This window comes from Python bivittatus, unplaced genomic scaffold (assembly GCF_059951505.1).
Source record: "Python bivittatus isolate LINGU-HERP-01145 unplaced genomic scaffold, Pbiv_v1 ctg000580_np1212, whole genome shotgun sequence".
Lineage (NCBI taxonomy): Eukaryota > Metazoa > Chordata > Lepidosauria > Squamata > Pythonidae > Python > Python bivittatus.
Window position 1 is genome coordinate 26,567,306 of NW_028277087.1, and position 18,188 is coordinate 26,585,493.

At 37.6% G+C, this 18,188-nt stretch overlaps 1 protein-coding gene and 1 long non-coding RNA gene across 11 annotated transcripts in view; one reads left to right on the plus strand and one right to left on the minus strand.

Moving 5' to 3' along the window:
• The window catches only part of LOC112540923 (uncharacterized), a 44,636-nt gene extending 35,056 nt beyond the window's left edge, over window positions 1–9,580 (plus strand). For all 3 annotated transcript variants that reach the window (XR_003084958.2, XR_003084959.2, XR_003084957.2), the window contains 2 exons: window positions 8,144–8,267; window positions 9,017–9,580. This is a non-coding gene — a long non-coding RNA (uncharacterized LOC112540923). The remainder of the gene's footprint in view (window positions 1–8,143; window positions 8,268–9,016) is intronic.
• The window catches only part of TRAF3 (TNF receptor associated factor 3), an 80,329-nt gene that overhangs the window by 29,478 nt on the left and 32,663 nt on the right, over window positions 1–18,188 (minus strand). For all 8 annotated transcript variants that reach the window (XM_025168160.2, XM_088149803.1, XM_025168161.2 and 5 more), the window contains 3 exons: window positions 7,598–7,713; window positions 4,098–4,356; window positions 1,433–1,484 (listed from right to left, as the gene is read on the minus strand). In XM_025168160.2, the coding sequence (XP_025023928.1) occupies window positions 1,433–1,484; window positions 4,098–4,339 (294 nt within the window). In that variant the 5' untranslated portion in view covers window positions 4,340–4,356; window positions 7,598–7,713. The remainder of the gene's footprint in view (window positions 1–1,432; window positions 1,485–4,097; window positions 4,357–7,597; window positions 7,714–18,188) is intronic.

Below are 18,188 nucleotides of genomic sequence, written 5' to 3' on the forward strand. Positions count from 1 at the left end.
CAAACATGTATTTATTTCTGGAGGCCCTAGTGTTAAATGTGTCCCCCCTGCAGCTTCTGGGGTTGGACCACATTTGTCTTTGGCTATTGGCATGTGTGTGCATATGAAGAACAGCTACTCTTCATCAGCACTGCCAAAGGAAATGTTTGTATATGGAGATGTAGACAACTGAGGACAGCCTGTGAACCGGCCACATGACTCTTGCAAAGGACATGGTTGTTTTTATACATTCAGACCAACACATTTGGCAAAGCACCTGTTTTGAATGCTTTGCACAGCCTTATTTCTTTTCAAATACACACATATAATGCTAATTTTGTGGCTCTTTATGCTGCTGTCGTATGACACTGATGGCGGTCATGCTTGATTTCTTTTCCTTGCTCTTGGAATTTTTACAGCATACTCTATGCCAGCTTTCCCTAACCTGATGTCCTCCATATGTGCTGAACTTCAATATCAGGTTCTAGCCAACAATGTCACTAACTCTATAAATTAATTATAACAGTTGTATTTAAACACATTTGAAGAGCACCAAACAGGGGAAGCTTGAGGTGGAGTTATTTTGGAGGCAAGATTTTTGTTAAAAACAAACAGAATGTCAAGTAGAAATAATGATGAAAATAAGAAAAATGCATATTTAGCATTCTGAAACAAGCATGAATATAAAGTCCAAAACAGACTTAGCACAGTTACCTTCCCCCTCAAAAACCAGAATCTTCCAGTCTCTCCTCATGTTAACTGCAGCCTCTGGACATCGAAACATTGCCCATCCCACTCAAGCAATCAACATTTTCCTAACATGTACCAGACACTTGTATATTTTAGAGGGGCAAGGGTGAATGTTCATATATTATTTGTTTTAAAAATAATTCTGTAACCAACCTTATTGTTATCTATTTGTGTAAACCATTGTAAAAATGAAATGACAAGTACTATCTCCAGACCATTGAATAGGTGAAGCTTTGGGGAAAGTTCCAAACTTAATTAGATTTAGTCCCACTTTAGGCATGAAAGCCAGGCTGGGTGACTTTGGGCCAGTCACTTTCTCTCAGCCCAACTCACCTCACAGGGTTGTTGTTATGGAGAAAATAGGAGGAGGTAGGTGTGTTACGCATGTACACCACCTTGAGTTATTCATAAAAATAATAAAGGAGGATTAAAAAAAATCTAAAAAAAGCCTAGGGAAAAAACCAAAATAATTCAATCAGGTCTTCTGTTCATTCAAGAACTGCATTCATGAAAACTCTGGAGTAAGAAAGGTGGAGATTCATTTACATAGCTCAAACCCCTTTTCATTTACATAGCACAAAACCCTAAATTGAGCTATATAGTAAAATGGATTTTCAAAGTACAACCAAACAGAAAGATTGTTATTAATAGTAATAGTAACAGCAGCAGTTCAAAATTGCAAGATTATGGAGAGAAACTATACCTTATCTTTCAATATTGTTTCTTGACATGCTGTACATTTTGGACTTGTGGAACTAGAAGAGAAAAAAACCTTGATTTTAGACAATTAATTGTTTGTAGATAGATGAGATAGAGACAGATCAGAAAATGTAAATAAGTAATGATGTAGAGTTGAATGCATTAATATTAACAACCTTGAGGTGCATGTTGACAGAGAGACCAAAGGAGACAGACACAAAGCAGACAGAGACTTGACTGGAACAATATTACTGTTAATATACATTTTGATTTATGCAATTCAGGGTATATTTCTATAAACAAAACTGCATCATTGTTCTTGTGCGCCTGCACATTCTTTACCAACAACGTAAATCACAGGTTCTCTTTGTAACACCTATGGGAGCCCATAGGCTTAGGTATACATTTCTTGGCATCTGCCAGGGTATCTGTTCCACCAATTTTTTAAGATCCTTTATTTAAAAGTAAGTAAAGAGGAAGCAAAACACCAGTCTCAAATACAATCTGTATTTACAGCAATATCTCTGGGTCCCACTTGGACCCCAGAGAAGTCTACTTTATTCTTAGAAAATAAAAATGGAGAGTAGTGCTTTAGCTGAAGTATGCCATCAGTCCAGAAAAAGAATTAAGTGGAGGTAATAGATATCAACTGGAGAGATCAGATGAGTTGATAAGGAAACAACCTTACTAGTTTGCCTTCTGCTAAATAGAGTCTTTATGATTGCCATGACCATTATGACAGCCATTTTTTAAGAGAACCCCTGAAATCCACTCAAAATTCCAAATCTGCCCATCAGCTAAAAAGATGGGAGATCCCTGACTTGATCTTACACCACATAGTTTGGAAATCTTACACCACATGATCTTACATGATTTGGAAAAATGTAACATTTCATATATATCAGACCAGGCAGTGCATTCCCAAGTTCAAGGCCAAATTCTTGGTTAGTCAGTGGACAAGCAGGGTTTTGGCATGGCATTTGTATAAAATAGAGCAGTAATTGCTACTATATTGAATTGTTTCTCCAGCATTTGAATGACAGCTACCACCACCGCAGTTCTTGACCATTTTTAGCCAATTTGAAACCTTGTATTTTAAAAGCAACAGTTCTACACTGGCTTTAATTTTTTTTTAATCTCTATTTTTTGTTTCTCTGATACAAGTACAATGCTACAAACTACATTCTGCAGTAGACCAAACAGCAGAAAAAGTGTCATTGTCTTCTAGTCCTTGCTGAATCTACTCAAGCAGCTTGTTTGTTCTCTTGAACTGCTATGTCACAGAGATTACTGAGCAGTAATCATCACTGAGAAATCATCTGTAGTTCTTGTATTTGTATCCTCAAATGACCCAAAGAAGTAGTAAAGCTTCCCAGCTTCATCATTATATGTTAACATGTATGCTGGAAGTAAAAAAAAACTATCCACAGTTCTGAAAATCCTCATTATGACATATCTTTCATTTATTTTAATAGCTGGAAAAGGGAAAAAAAACCACAATTATACAATCACTGAAAATAATATTTTTAAAAGCATTGTTCAGGAATGCCAACTTCATGTAAACCAACAATGCAGGAGAATGTTCAGTACTAAAATGCCACAAACCCTTTTGTTCTTTCCAGATTTTATATATTTAAACTCTATTTATTATTTCCTGATATATGTTTTGGTAACATTCGAACATTGACAGAGCTGAACAATTTATAGTAGTAGAAAATGATCAGATAGAGACCTTGTAATACACAATCCCTTTTATCAGTAAAAGTCAGTAAGATACATGTCTGATATTTGCAGATTTAAGGATGGATCTGGAACAAATACCAGTTGCCTGCAAGCAAGAACTGATGGGACCACAAAACAGTCAAAGTAATAGAAAATGAAGAAGCTAAAATGCTCTAGGACTTTAGAATTCAAGCAGACAAGCACCTGCCCCACACACCCCAGACAGTATCTAAAGAACGTGCAGTGAACCTAACAGCAGTAGCCTGCAATTAGCAACTACCTAAAACAATAATTCACTATATAAGCCTTGAATTTTTTCTTTCTACACTTGTGTAAAAGTGACATTCCTGTTTTCTATCCATCCAGCAAGTATGAACATTACAATTTTCCAGCCTCACTGCATTATTTCAAACTGCTATAAATTTTGTACCAACCATCACCATCACAGACATGCAATTTAAAATTAAATTATCTCTTAGATGCTTCATAGCTATCCTATTTTTTTTCTTTTAGAAAAAAAAAGAGAGCTCAAATGCTCTTTTGCAGATAACCCACACCCTTCCTTTCAACATTGTATCATAAACACAAATAGTCAGAAAGTGCCGTACAATCCTAATCATCTCCCAATTCACGCATGCTTTCTAAGGCCCTCCAGAAGCAACTGAAATTAGGAGTGCTTTCAAATACAGCATGACATTAGAGAGAAGGATCTACTTATCTTCTGCTGGGTTAAAAATGGCGACCTAATTAATGGATCTCTCAATACAAACCTAACCTGTGTTTACTCTGGATTGTGTTCCTGACTTTCTGGAAGTATGTAATGCATACAGCATAGTTATTTAATGTATGAATTGGAAGTAAACAGGAAAGAATTGAGACACAAGTTTAAAATCCTGAGTTTAGATTTTTTTTTTTTTAGTCTAGTTAATATATAAAGAATGACTAACCTCAACAAAACACTCATGCAGGTCTCACAATAGCGATGTCCACATTCTGTCTGTCTTGGATTGCACAAGATGAGATGACATTTTTCACATTTGTATTTGTCTTCCACTGCATTCACAAATTTTTCTTTGTAACCTCCTTGTTCTGGTACGTAAATGGATGGGATAGGGTGTCGATCAGGATTTGCCTTTTGCTGTATTGATTCCACTAACACTGGAGGATCTGTTTTCTTGCTTGCATCCATGTTGGAGTTAATAAATACTACAAAGAAAACATATATACACACAGTAATTAAACATATCAAGAGTAAAATAAAGCATAATCTTTTATCCATACAACTCATATGAAAATGAATGTACAGTTCATGCTTGCATTTCCTTGAAATCATACCACATTTACAAATATGATAGCATTAAGTACTTACAAGTATGCAAAAATACTCCTCCCTCTTATGGCCCAGTTCATGCACAAAGGCTCATTCCTCAATTATTACATCATCAAGTAATCATCTATCACCTCAAGCTTTATATTTTTCAATTGAGTTCATTCATACAAACCTGTCGAAATATAACTTCTGGTAGACATAGTGAATATCAATATTTTTTCAGCTTGTTCATCCTTACAGCTCCTCAGAATTAGGGTCATTAATAGTGACAGGGAGGAGCAATGCTCTCACTAATCTTGCATATCTACAATGAGAATGAAGTTAAAGGACTGGAACATTTTAGCTCTCAATGTACTATGGTGGAAACATGTGACCTGGTTACCTCTTGTTTATATTTGTGTAAAAGTTTCATTGTTGGCCTTTCTTTCTGTCCTATTTCTGCACTTCGTCAATTCAGAATGCCTTAGTCTTAGATCAAGACTGGCCAGTTCCTCAAAGGCAACATAATAGTATTTTCTTATAACTGACAGCTAAAAAGCATATATTACATTTGCTGCCATCTCATCCTTCTCAACAGCACTAGTTGTCACCAATATGCCTTCCCTCTGCTTCCAGTCTGGTAAACGTTCCCAGTTGTACTTTAAATCACATTTCAAGATAAGAGGATAGACACAACACATACCTCTCTTATATCACTATCAGTTCAAGCTTCTTGATTGATTTCTATTCCCTTCCTTGAAATGCACATGAATTATTTCTGCCACTAAGTTTAGAATGACTCACCTACTCCCCCTTTTTAACCAGTTTCAACATTTTGAACAAAGTTGCAATGCCAATGTGCAGATATTCCACAAAATCAGAGTTTATAACAATGGTACTCAACCCTTCCAGCAGAATTCTGTCACCTTAGAAAAGCAAGACTGGAAGCTAATGCACCCACGACTTTCCCTCAGACATATCTTATTTTGTACTACAACCATAACTATATTCAAAACAATGTTTGCTACCTTGAATATTAACACAATAGTTCTCAATTCTGTAAAACCAGTTTCATATTCCAACAGAAAGTATTAATAATTTATACACATTTGAAATGAACCAGATTAAAAGTTATATATTGTCTTGGATTTAACTGATAATACGTAATAGAAGTAGCAAAAGATTAAAACATAGTTACAACATGGAAACAGTAACAAGAACAATGGTATCATAATCACATGCTTTAAATTGCTTATCAAGACATTAATGAATTTACTATCAATCAGTAAATCAGAACTAAAATATACTCTTAATCTTTATTGTTCTATCCTACATTCAGTTCCTCTGACTTGTTTCATGTGAAACTTAAACATTTTAAGATCCACTGACTTTCTAGTCATTTGCTAGGATCTGGGACATGACATGAAAAAGAAGTCTGTATATTTGGTCATATATTTACTATTTGTTGACTGTTCCAATCCATGGAGACATGGGCCATGTTACAAAAAGCAGAAATAAAAAAAGCAAAAAAAAAAAAAAAAGCAAAAATTAAATACAAAATTAAATAAATGTAAGTATAATGATCACCCAGTATCAATCAGAACCAAAGGCACAGTGGAATAAAATGGACTTAAGAATGTGAGAAGGAAGGGGCTCAGCATATCTCCAGGAGCGTGGGAGTAACTATGGAGAATGCCTGTTATTTCACCAACTCCATGAACCTCATGAGATGGGGGAATTCTTAAATAGGACTCCTTAGGTTTTCAGACCAGACAGGAAGCCAATTCTGGCAAGGTGGTACCTAATGAATCCCAGTGCTACAACAGGATATGGATATGAATATATGGATTTGAAGTTTGGAAGAGTGGTAAGACCAGTCACTGAGCTTTTCCACATGAATTTTGTGATTAAAATTGCGTGTAATTTTGTGATTAACAGCTTCCTGCTATATTGTTAACATACTTATTGATTAGGACCTGCAGGACTAATGAACTAATGTTTTTGATTGACAGTCACAGAAAAACTCTTACAGTGAAAAAAGTCTTTTGAGTGACTCTATACTCAAGAAAAGCAAGTGTCAGCATCTTTTCTCCTTTGCAAAATTAATATTTGGAAAGCACTGAACAGCAGAAGGAGAAGTTTAATCAACCCCTTTCATTTTCCAATCCCAACAGCAGTCTTTCAAACTTGCTTTTCATTTTAAATAATGAGGGAGGATAGATGCAGAATTGTGTGTTCTGTCTTGCTAAGTCCCAAGAAGTGTTGGGGAAGTCAACATTTGATTTAAAGAGTCATCACAGGATGTTCTTAGGAATTCATTTGCACAGATGAGATCAGCAGGAAAAATAAGTATGAGCTTAATAAACCTATCAACCCTGAATACACCAAACATTCAAAAGATTACTAGAAAAAGTAATAATAATAATAAAAATAAAAAGAGTTGAAGCAGCTGGCTTTGAAGCAAGGAGATGTACCAATGTGCTCTTTTTCCTGCAACAATCTCCCTGTGAGAGGACAACAGCACTGGTAAGGAAGTCTGTACTTTCCCACAATGGCTTAAAAGGCTCCCATCATTACCTTTTTGAGGAGCCAGCCCTTTAAACAAGGATGTAGCTGGAGCAGGCAGGGGAAACTTGGCTCTGCAGTGCAGCACCACAAAGAAGAAAGGAAAAAAGGAAGCTCAAGAGTTAAAGAGAAGAACTAAAAGAGAAAGAAAGAAAGAAAGTGGTGCCAGGGGAAGTCTGAGAGGGCAAGTCCCCTGGAAGTCAGAGGGGACTGGAAAGTCCTGGAGTACTAGGCTGAGCCCTGAGAAGTGGCCAAGTCAGAAGAAGAAGATAGAATGTTAGCCTTTCAGCCCCCAGAATTCCCACTTCTTCCAAGCCAGGCAACAGCTGCAGATGAGGCTGGAAGCAGCACGGGGCAACAGTGACAGCCAGCACTAGGTGGCAGAGAGTCAAATCAGAACATGTTAGATAAACTAATTGCCAAAGAAGTTCAAACCAGAAAAGGCATGCCCAACAGGGGTCAGAGTCTTAGACTTAGTCCAACACTTTAACCACTACACCATGCCGGCCCTTATAACATCAAGTCTATTCCTAAATGCTAATAACATTTCCGTCCCAGAATAAAACAGCTTACCTGTATGAAAGATGAAAAGGGTAAGAACATCTAAGTCTGAACAGAGATAAACATCAAAGAAAAAGGAATACTCAAGCAGCTCCGAGGTGATGTCATCAAATGTGGACTCTTTTAACCTAAAGATAGAGACAAATGTCTTTAAGCTCATATCCAAAATATAGATACCTACAGAATCCTACAGAATTAAAAATATCTGGTGAATACATAATCAGACGGTTCTCTTCCCCACAATCATTAAGTGTGTCTCTTTTACTCCCCTAAGAGTTATTTTTCATATTGCTTAGACTACTAGAAATCCAGCAGATGTCTTTTAAAACTTATTTTCCCATCTTAATCCTGTTTTCATTTTTATTTGGCTTTCAGTATTTGTGACATTACATGTACATTTCAATTATCACTCTTCCAAACTAGTGGTATTCTTTCCACAGATTTGCATCCAAGCATAGGAAAAAAAAAACCCAGAAATATTTATAAGATGAACTACTGCCATGCAAATTTATAATTATACATGTTCTAAACCAGTGGCATTCTTTTTTTTTTACACAGATTTGAATGCAAGCATGAAAAATATAGAGAAATTTGTATGATGAATACATGGACATTTCTGCTTCTAAACCCTGACATTCTATCATAATTACGTCTACTGTTACTATTACTTTCAACTGCAGAAGTAAGTATTTTGTCATAAGACTCTTTAATGAGTAGAAACCACACAAATCTGTCCACAGTCACAGGTCAGCAGATATTTCTGGCCAAAGATATACATTTCCCCCCTTTTACTCTGAAAAAATAAATGCAAAATAGGAAGGAATGTGAGATAAACAGCTATTGCCCAATCTTGGTAGCCTCGCTGGTTATTTGCAATAAGAAATTAGTTTTGGTAGTTCAAAGGCAGATTAAAGGACACAAAACAAACATGCATTTTGCAGGAGATATTTTTAATTTTTCCATGATGAAATAGTATTTTCTTTAGTTACATGATTATTTACTAATTTCAGATGCATATAAAAAAAGAGAAAATCTTAAATATAAAGTCAAGTTATATTTTAGAGAAAGGGAATAACTTTGAATGAGCAAGACAACATTATGTTTGAATTCGGAATATAATTGTATTAGAAAAATGATGTATCCATCTTCAGGGGTTATATAAGAAACCTACTGATTACAGGAAATAATTTATATTAAAGAGCACATCCAACTGATCTTATGAAATCTACAATACTGCAGCTTCTGAAAATGAAGTATTTAGTATACAGAGTGAAAAATATGGAAGCGCTCTTAGACAATACAGCTATAGGATAGTATTCTCCAATACAGCTTTTTCTACATCATAACTTCAGAAAACATCCATTTTGTTGCTTAATTTCTTATTGCTTAAGAAACTTACCTTGAAATCTGCATTTCATATTTCTCCACTAGGAGTTGCTGTGCTGGTAGCTGCTCACCTCTATACTCAACTATTCATCTTAATTCTCTGTTTCCATCCCTCTTATGCAATAAAGAACTTTTGCAATTTTCCTTAAGATAAAGACTGTTTCAGCTCCTAGGATTGCAATGTAAGCACCGCAAGGACGCAAAGAGTTCTGATAGATGATGACTCACTACCATGAGGAAATGAAATAAATATACGCAGAGCAGAACCTGTCATCTCATTAAGTGTTGTTTGTCATATGCAAGGATCAGGGATGCAACAGAATTCCCAAGATTTATCACGTCCAGTAGTTACTATCCCTTCATGCTAAAACATGTGGAGACAACTAGTTTTGCAAAAACAGGTACAAATCATGGACTTAAAAATCTAGGAAGTTCAAGAACCTGGAAGCTGAGCTGGCTCAGGTGGTCTTCTGCTATGGGATCCTACTTATTAACATTTGTTTTTAAATCCAAGGTACGTTTTTGGTTACACTTTTTTTTCCCTTTAAAATAAAGAACTCTAGTGTTACATGATCACTTTTCCCTAAAATTTATGGTATTTCTACTAAGTCTTCCTATTTATTTATTTATTTATTTATTTATTTATTTATTTATTTATTTATTTATCTATCACATTTGTATAGCTGCCCATCTCACAAGTGTGACTCTGGGTGGCTCACAATTAAAACAACAACATAAACAATATAAATTGTGCAACTATACTAAAACCACAATTAAAAATTAAACAAAACACCACGTCAAGGATAGCTGAGTGTCTTGTGTCTTTTCACACTCCTCTGAAGGATAAAATGGTCAGCTGTTCTTGGAAGAACTATGCTTGGCAGTTTGTCTCCCAACAGTTATTAAAGTCCCCATCACTGGGGATCTGCAGTTTGCTTTTGGAAAGTTTAATCCACTATATTTGGACTGAGTGGACAATATAAGACACCAACAATGTTATAGGTAGTCCTCAGTTAAAGATAGGAATTGGGACTGGAACTGCCATTGATAAGTGATAGTCGTAAAATACAACGTCACATGACCACGCTGCTTAGCGATGGCAATTCTGACACTCCCAGTTGCCATCGTTAAGCGAATCACCATACAATCACATGACCGCAGGAATGCTGTGAGGCCAGAACTCTGAGGCCAAGTCTTAAGTACCACTCGTTCAGTGCCGTTGCATGTTTGAACAGTTACTGAACAAGTGGTTGTTAACTGAGGATCACCTGTTTTTTAATTTGTTCCTCCACTTATTTTAATCCAGATACTCTACAGTATTTCCAGGTTCATTCTCTTAGACTTGTGAGCAGATATAAATAATGTATATATTTATAAAGATATAAAAATATAAACACATTAAAACTACTTTCTATTGTTTCTAATAATTTGAATTTATAAATGTATTATCACCATTATTAAATTGAGGATTAATTAATATTTGCCTTCCTGTATCAAAAAGTCAAACTCACCTTGTTTATTCCCCATATTCTACGCATTCATGTATAGACAACAAAGGTCATGAAGTTTATAAGCCATGTTATTTCTTATTATTTTATGAAGAATAATCATAAAACTAGAAGGCTCAATTGTAAGTAGGATCAATAAGTAGACCAATTATAAATAAACTCCTTTGGCAGGAGAAGCTAATCAGAAAAAGAACTCAAGAAGGATGTGAGTTCCTTTAAAAAAAAAAAAAGGAGGTATGAGACTTCTCTTGGGTAGCTAGATAAGAAACTGCAGAAACAAGGCTTCCAAGAATACAAAAGCTCTGATAAATAGCAAAGTTAATTAAATTATTACAAAAGAATTCCACTGACTGATATGTATGCAAATCCTATATCTGGTATTAGGCTATTTGCTGGTAGTCTTATGAGAACGTGTTCTCACACTACTTCCTTTTCAAGACATCCCTTCCCTCATTCCTGCAGAAGCCTGGTGCTTCCACCCTCACCCACCCCCTCAGATAGCCAATTCAGAAAGGATCTGTGGTTCTTCATTGAATCTCTTTACCTGTCTGAAGACTGAAGGACTAACCCTCCCTTCTCTTCCCGTTGGAGGGTACCTAGAGAAAAAGGAATCTCTACTCCCTTCTCTCCACGTTGGCCCCAAAATGTCAGAGGGAGGAATCTCCATCTCTTCCAGACAGGAAACAGGAGGCATGGAAGTTCTGACACCATAAACTTCTGGTCAAACACTCTCCCCAGAAAAGAATTAATTTCCACAGTTTCTGGAGCAAACTGGAGATAGGAAATTGCCTATCCTTAGGATCAGAGTTAGAAAGGGAAATGCTTATTTCAAGGAAAATGTTAGTCATTATCTCTCACTTTGCCCAGGCTGAGATGAATCAGGGTCCTTGTAGGAAGCAGACCCTGTTGTCCAAATCTGGTTCCCTCCCCCACAGAACCTGAAGAACTGGTAAGTCCTTTAAGCAGTTTGAATGGCCTGTTTAGAGGCTTGGGTTTGGGCAAGTATTACAAATGGAACTGCCAAATGGACATTCCCAGGATCTGTCTGCATTTGAATAGTTAATCAGATATTCCAGTTTTCCCCTTCTGCACTCAGAATTCAAAATATGTTCTACCTCAAATTCTTCCCCTTGTACCCCACAACTGAGACTGGAGGGGAAGGTGGGATAGAACCTAAGGAGCACAGAAGGTGATCAAGGACCAAAAGGGAACATTGGAAAACCCAATGTATTTTCATTATATCCAGAGTTGCAGGAGAAGGGCAAATGGGTAGAGCCTGGGTAGGGACCAGTAAATTTGGCATCTGGTTTCTTGGACAATCATGTAACATTCAGATCCTTGTCAGGTTTGTAATAAAATCCAAGGAAATTGTAGGACCTGTAGGGACAGGATGCAACAGACCAACTAGTTTGGTGGTTAAGGTATGCTAAAAAATACACAAAGCATAATCAGAAGCATTTATTTGAATAATGGATGGGTGAATGAGATCTGGATGGAGAAGGGGCTGGAAGGTAAAAAGTATGTATTAGTGATAGAAAAGCCAGAGGTGCATCTTGAACAGGGGCCCCCTTTTAGTAAGTTGGGTTAAACTTCTCAGGTGAGCCACAAAATCTGTTAGGAATAACAGTTTCAAGACCAAAAGCCTCTGCACTTCCTTAACATTTCTTGAGGAGTGACAAAAAAGAATAGAGTCTACTTTGGCAGTACCCATCTGGATGCCCTCAAAAGAGTTATGGTACTCTAAATAATTCTAGACACAAATCAAAAGGAGTTTTCTCAAGCTTAGTAAACAAGTTGCACTGGCAAAGCCATTCAAGTAAAGTCTTGACCTAATCAGCGTAGGTAGCTGACTCTTTGGAATAAATCACTGTCATCCAAATACAGAATGAAATAGAACTCCAACATAGAATATATTATTCATAAATCTCCTCATGACTAAAGAGCATTCACTAAACCATAGGACAAAACAGCATACTAATTTGTGTCAAAAGCAGTTAGGTATTTGTGTATTTCCTTTATGCAAATCAGGTTGTAAGCTCTCCTGAAATCCAACTTGGTAAAATTTGGTAAAAATATTGTGTCTTGTGTAGCCATTCCAAAAGTTCAGAAATGAGAGAAAAGATAGTAATACCTAACAGTTCCAGAGTCTGAATTCTGAATTCATGGCTCATTCTCAGAGAACCATCTTTCTTTTCAACAAACAATGTTGGTGTGCTGGCAATGGGTAAACCTCTTCTGCAAATTATTATCAATAAATTCCTTTAAACAGGTCAGTGCTTCTGAGGACATGGGATAGGGCAATTAGCAGGGATTCAAGCTTCTAGAACCAAGTTGATAAAATAATCATAAGATTTAAAACATAACAAAACATAGCAAAACATAATCAGAATGGCTGGTGTGGGTCTTCCGGGCTGTGTGGCCGTGGTCTTGAAGTCTTGTTTCCTAACATTTCGCCAGCACCTGTGACCGGCATCTTCAGAGTGCAGGAGCACAGACAGGAGCAGTTCTCTCTGTGCCCAGGGTGAAGTGACCCTTCTGTGGGTATTTATAGAGATCGGGGGGTGGGGGGTGGGGGGGGGTTGGGTTACTGAGTGGCTGCTTGTTTTGGAGTCAGCATCTGTGTGTATTTTCCTGGGGATTAGGCAGGGTTTTTTCTTCTACTGAATTGTTAACGAGGGGCTGCTGGGGGTGATTAGCAAGTTCATTGTGTGAACTGTTCACATGTCCTGGTGGTTGAGCTGAGTTCGTTGACCTTTTGCAGGCTGTATTTTTCAGGATTGGTAGCCAGGTTTTGTTGATTTTTAGACTCTCCTCTTTTTTATTGAAACTGTGCTGGTGTTTGTGAATCTCAATGGCTTCCCGGTATAGCCTGGTATAGTGGCTGTTGGTGTTGTCCAGTATCTCTGTGTTTTCAAATAGGATTTTGTGTCCAGTGTGCTTGAGAGCATGTTCAGCTACTGCAGATTTTTCTGGTTGCTGTAGTCTGCAGTGTCTTTCGTGTTCTTTTATCCTGGTATGGATGCTGCGTTTTGTGGTCCCGATGTATACTTGTCCACAACTGCATGGTATGCGGTATACTCACGGGAGTATACCCTCACGGGATCCCCTCACCGCTGCAGGAGTATACTGCATACCATGCAGTTGTGGACAAGTATACATCGGGACCACAAAACGCAGCATCCATACCAGGATAAAAGAACACGAAAGACACTGCAGACTACAGCAACCAGAAAAATCTGCAGTAGCTGAACATGCTCTCAAGCACACTGGACACAAAATCCTATTTGAAAACACAGAGATACTGGACAACACCAACAGCCACTATACCAGGCTATACCGGGAAGCCATTGAGATTCACAAACACCAGCACAGTTTCAATAAAAAAGAGGAGAGTCTAAAAATCAACAAAACCTGGCTACCAATCCTGAAAAATACAGCCTGCAAAAGGTCAACGAACTCAGCTCAACCACCAGGACATGTGAACAGTTCACACAATGAACTTGCTAATCACCCCCAGCAGCCCCTCGTTAACAATTCAGTAGAAGAAAAAACCCTGCCTAATCCCCAGGAAAATACACACAGATGCTGACTCCAAAACAAGCAGCCACTCAGTAACCCAACCCCCACCACACCACACACCCCCCCCCCCGATCTCTATAAATACCCACAGAAGGGTCACTTCACCCTGGGCACAGAGAGAATTGCTTCTGTCTGTGCTCCTGCACTCTGAAGATGCTGGTCACAGGTGCTGGCGAAACGTTAGGAAACAAGACTTCAAGACCACGGCCACACAGCCCGGAAGACCCACACCAGCCATCGTATGCCGGCTGTGAAAGCCTTCAACAATACATAATCAGAATATTTGGCTGCTAAAACAGGAATAATGTTCTGCTGATTCATGAGGAGAACAGGAAGAGATTTTAGTTCCCACAAGCAGTGAAGTCAAATGTGATATTTTCTTGGTCCCAATGAATATGTGGGTTATAGATCTGAAGTCAGTCCATCTCCAATGCTATGGATACATGCAACAAGAAGTGAAATAGAATTACAAGATTTCATGATGGTCAAAAATGGTGAGATGATGACATCCTGTATATTTAGAATGAATGGAAGATTCTGCAACCAATGTTGTCTATCTTCATCAGTGGGCAGTGTCTGAGCATATCTGTGAGCAACTGCGAAGTCTCCAAAATTGTTTGTGGCTCCAGAATCTTTCAGGGCCTGATAATTTATTAAAGAGTCAGTTTCAGTGCAAAGAATAGCAGGTAAGTGTTGATGCTGTACACTATATGTCTGAGCCCCCTGTAATTGTCAGATGTTTCTCCCTCCAAACTCCTGGAGTGGAGGTTGTGTTCTTTCACCAAAGAGCCAAGCATAGGGCATCTAGGCTTGATGCAGGATTTCACAGCTGATTCAGAGCAGGAAAAGTTAGCAATCTAGTACAAAATATCCCAAAGTCCCACAATATAAACAAAGACCATGCATGTGTTGGCACTGCTTTTCTGCAGCCAACAGTAAGATTCTGCTGGCTCCCTGCTACATCATTTGACGTCTGATAAACAGATGGAGGGAAATGGTGGGGATAATCAAAGAAACTCTCTCTCTTTCCCATCCATAATGTGTCACAATTCTTGCAGCCCTGAAGGAATGTATTGTCGAAGGCTTTCACGGCCAGCATACGATGGCTGGTGTGGGTCTTCCGGGCTGTGTGGCCGTGGTCTTGAAGTTTTGTTTCCTAACGTTTCGCCAGCACCTGTGGCCGGCATCTTCAGAGTGCAGGAGCACAGACAGGAGCAGTTCTCTCTGTGCCCAGGGTGATGTGACCCTTTTGTGGGTATTTATAGAGATCTGGGGGGGGGAAGGGGAGGATTGGGGGTGTATGGGGGGGGTTGGGTTACTGAGTGGCTGCTTGTTTTGGTGTCAGCATCTGTGTGTATCTTCCTGGGGATTAGGCAGGGTTTTTTTTTCTTCTATTGAATTGTTAAGGAGGGGCTGCTGGGGGTGATTAGCAAGTTCATTGTGTGAACTGTTCACATGTCCTAGTGGCTGAGCTGAGTTTGTTGACCTTTGACTGAAGGAATGCTTCTAAAGGTTTTGGAGTGCTCTGTCCAATTTGATCATCCTGTAGGCTCTTTTAAACCAGTCAATCTATGTCATCTCATTCCATCTCACATCCTGGACCAGACGCTGCGTGTCACTTATTTATAAAATGTATACACAGCCTCAATCCAATGGAACTCTACACTTATATTCTGTGCTTACCTTGTCACAGCTGTTCAATCTTATGATAAGTTATTCCTTGTCTACCCAGTTCATCAAAAGCAGCTCTCAGTCTGGCCATAACTTTAGTATAATTTATCTGTAAAAGGGTGGTTGTTTTCCAGAAGATGCACTGTCAATTTTGAGGCTCCCCTGGTCAGCAATCCAATTATAAATCCTGCCCACTAGGATGATAAGGGTAAAGAAATATTTATCAACATTGTAGATGATATCACATTCATATTTATTTTTATATTGATTATGTGCCATCAAGTCAGTGTGATCTCTTAAACACCATGTGGCTTTTCTCTATGATTATTTTGATAAGTTAGAGAAAAGGGCTAAAAAATAACAATGAAATTGATCAAAGATAAATGCAAAGTTCTTCACTTAAGAAATAGGAAGTATAAGCACAGGAGGTGCATAGGCATAAGAGGGATGTCTAGCTTGGCAACAGTACTTGTGAAATTGATTATGTCCCATCAATTTAGTGTCATCTCTTACCACAGATGGACCTTCTCCAGGATGATCTGTCCCCAGTCTGGCCCTTCAGGCAACAGTGCACCCATCACCACTATATTGAGTCCATACATCCTGCTACTAGCTGTCCTCTTCTTCTCTTTTCTACCACCCTTCTCAGCTTTATAGACTTCTCAAGGGAGCTGAGTCTTCACATAATGTGTCCAAAATATGATCATTTGAGCCTGGTCTTTTGTAGTTCAAGTGAGAACTCTTGATTGATTTGTTCTATGTTCCTTTTGTTTTTGTTTTTCTAGGCGATTCATGATATGCTCAGAAAGTCTTCTCCAACACCAACATTCAAAAATGTCAATACTCTTTCTGTCCTGGTTCTTCAAAGTCCAACTTTTGTCACAGGGAAAGTCACTGCCTGCATAATTTTGATATATGTGGGTATACATACTTCACAGCATCTGTAATCTTTTCTAAGGCCTTCAATGTTATCCTACCAAGTCCTAGTCTGAGGCATACTTCTTGACTACTGGTTCCTTTACTGTTAATAATCAACCTTGAAAAAAGCAGAAGCTATCAGTCTCTTCACCCTTAGTCCTAAAGCTGGTTGTTGTACTTGTCATTATTTTGGTTTTCTTTATATTTACATTTTGAAAGTCCATTTTTTCACTATGCTCCTTGACTTTTGTTATTAGAGCTTGTAGATCATTTGCATTTTTAGCCCTTGGAGAAGTATCATCAGAATAGCATAGATTATTGGTATATCTTCCTCCAGTTTTAAAACCATGCACATCTTCCAATCCAGATTTCCTCAATATGTATTCAGCAAGTGGGTTTAATAAATAGGGAGAGAGTATTATAGCTTTGTGTCACTCCTTTGCCAATCTGGACCAGCTTGTTTCATCATGTTCCATCCAAACTACTTGTGAAAATCTAATTACAAACTTGGTATTAGTCATCAGTGTAATATGGCTGCAAAAAAATGGCAATTGTAATTTTGGACTGCATCAACAGAAATATAACTTTCAAGTCATGGGAAATAATATTTTCAATTTACTTTGCATTCACCAGAATCCTCCTCAAATATTGTGTCCAGTTCTGAGCAGAAGATGCTATAGATGCTATGCTCGGTAGCCATAATTTGATGTCCTAATAAATAAGATATTCTATAACATGTTTGGCAATGAATGAATGAATGAATGAATGAATGAATGAATGAATGAAAATAAAAGGAGATAACCAGTAATTGAACTAGGATCCAGAAATAGGTTCCACAAATTCAGGAAGGCTTGTTTTTTTCCCATCATGTCTCCCTTGATACATAATCAATTGTTTTTAAAAGCAAGTATTCATTGGTGATATTGAACAACTGGAAATGACAGGTGAAAGAAAGAAAATGAAATCTGTTAGACTAATTAAAGTCTCTTGCATTGACCTAAGCAAGCTGTGGATGTCTGTCCTGCTTTATAAATAAAGATTTTCCAAGAAATATATAAATGTATCATGAACCCAGACACTTATTTTATTTATAAAATCCTTACACCATCCTCAGAGCCAAAAATCATACCATAATAATATTGGTTGCCGATTGATTTTTAAAGCCAGAAAAACATTAGAATGGAATATATTTAAATAGTTCTTAGGTATATAAGTTGAATTTTAAAATCAATTTTAAAGCAAACATGAAGCTCTCTGTAAGCTGCATGAGCAATATAATTAGAATCACTTAAAAGTCTTTTCTGATGAGAAAGATGCATGTCACAGTGTTACAACTGAAGCAAACGTGTTAAACAAGTTCAGAATAGCCATAAATAGCTGTTTCTAACTGTGAAACCACTAGAGCAAAAGTATTGAGAGGACATCTACCAATTTGTATTTTGCAAATAATTTCAGTAGAGCAGAAGCTATAGAAATAGACTATACAGGCACTGTCTCAGCAACATCTAATTAGTTAGTGCCAGTCAAGATGTTTAGGTTCT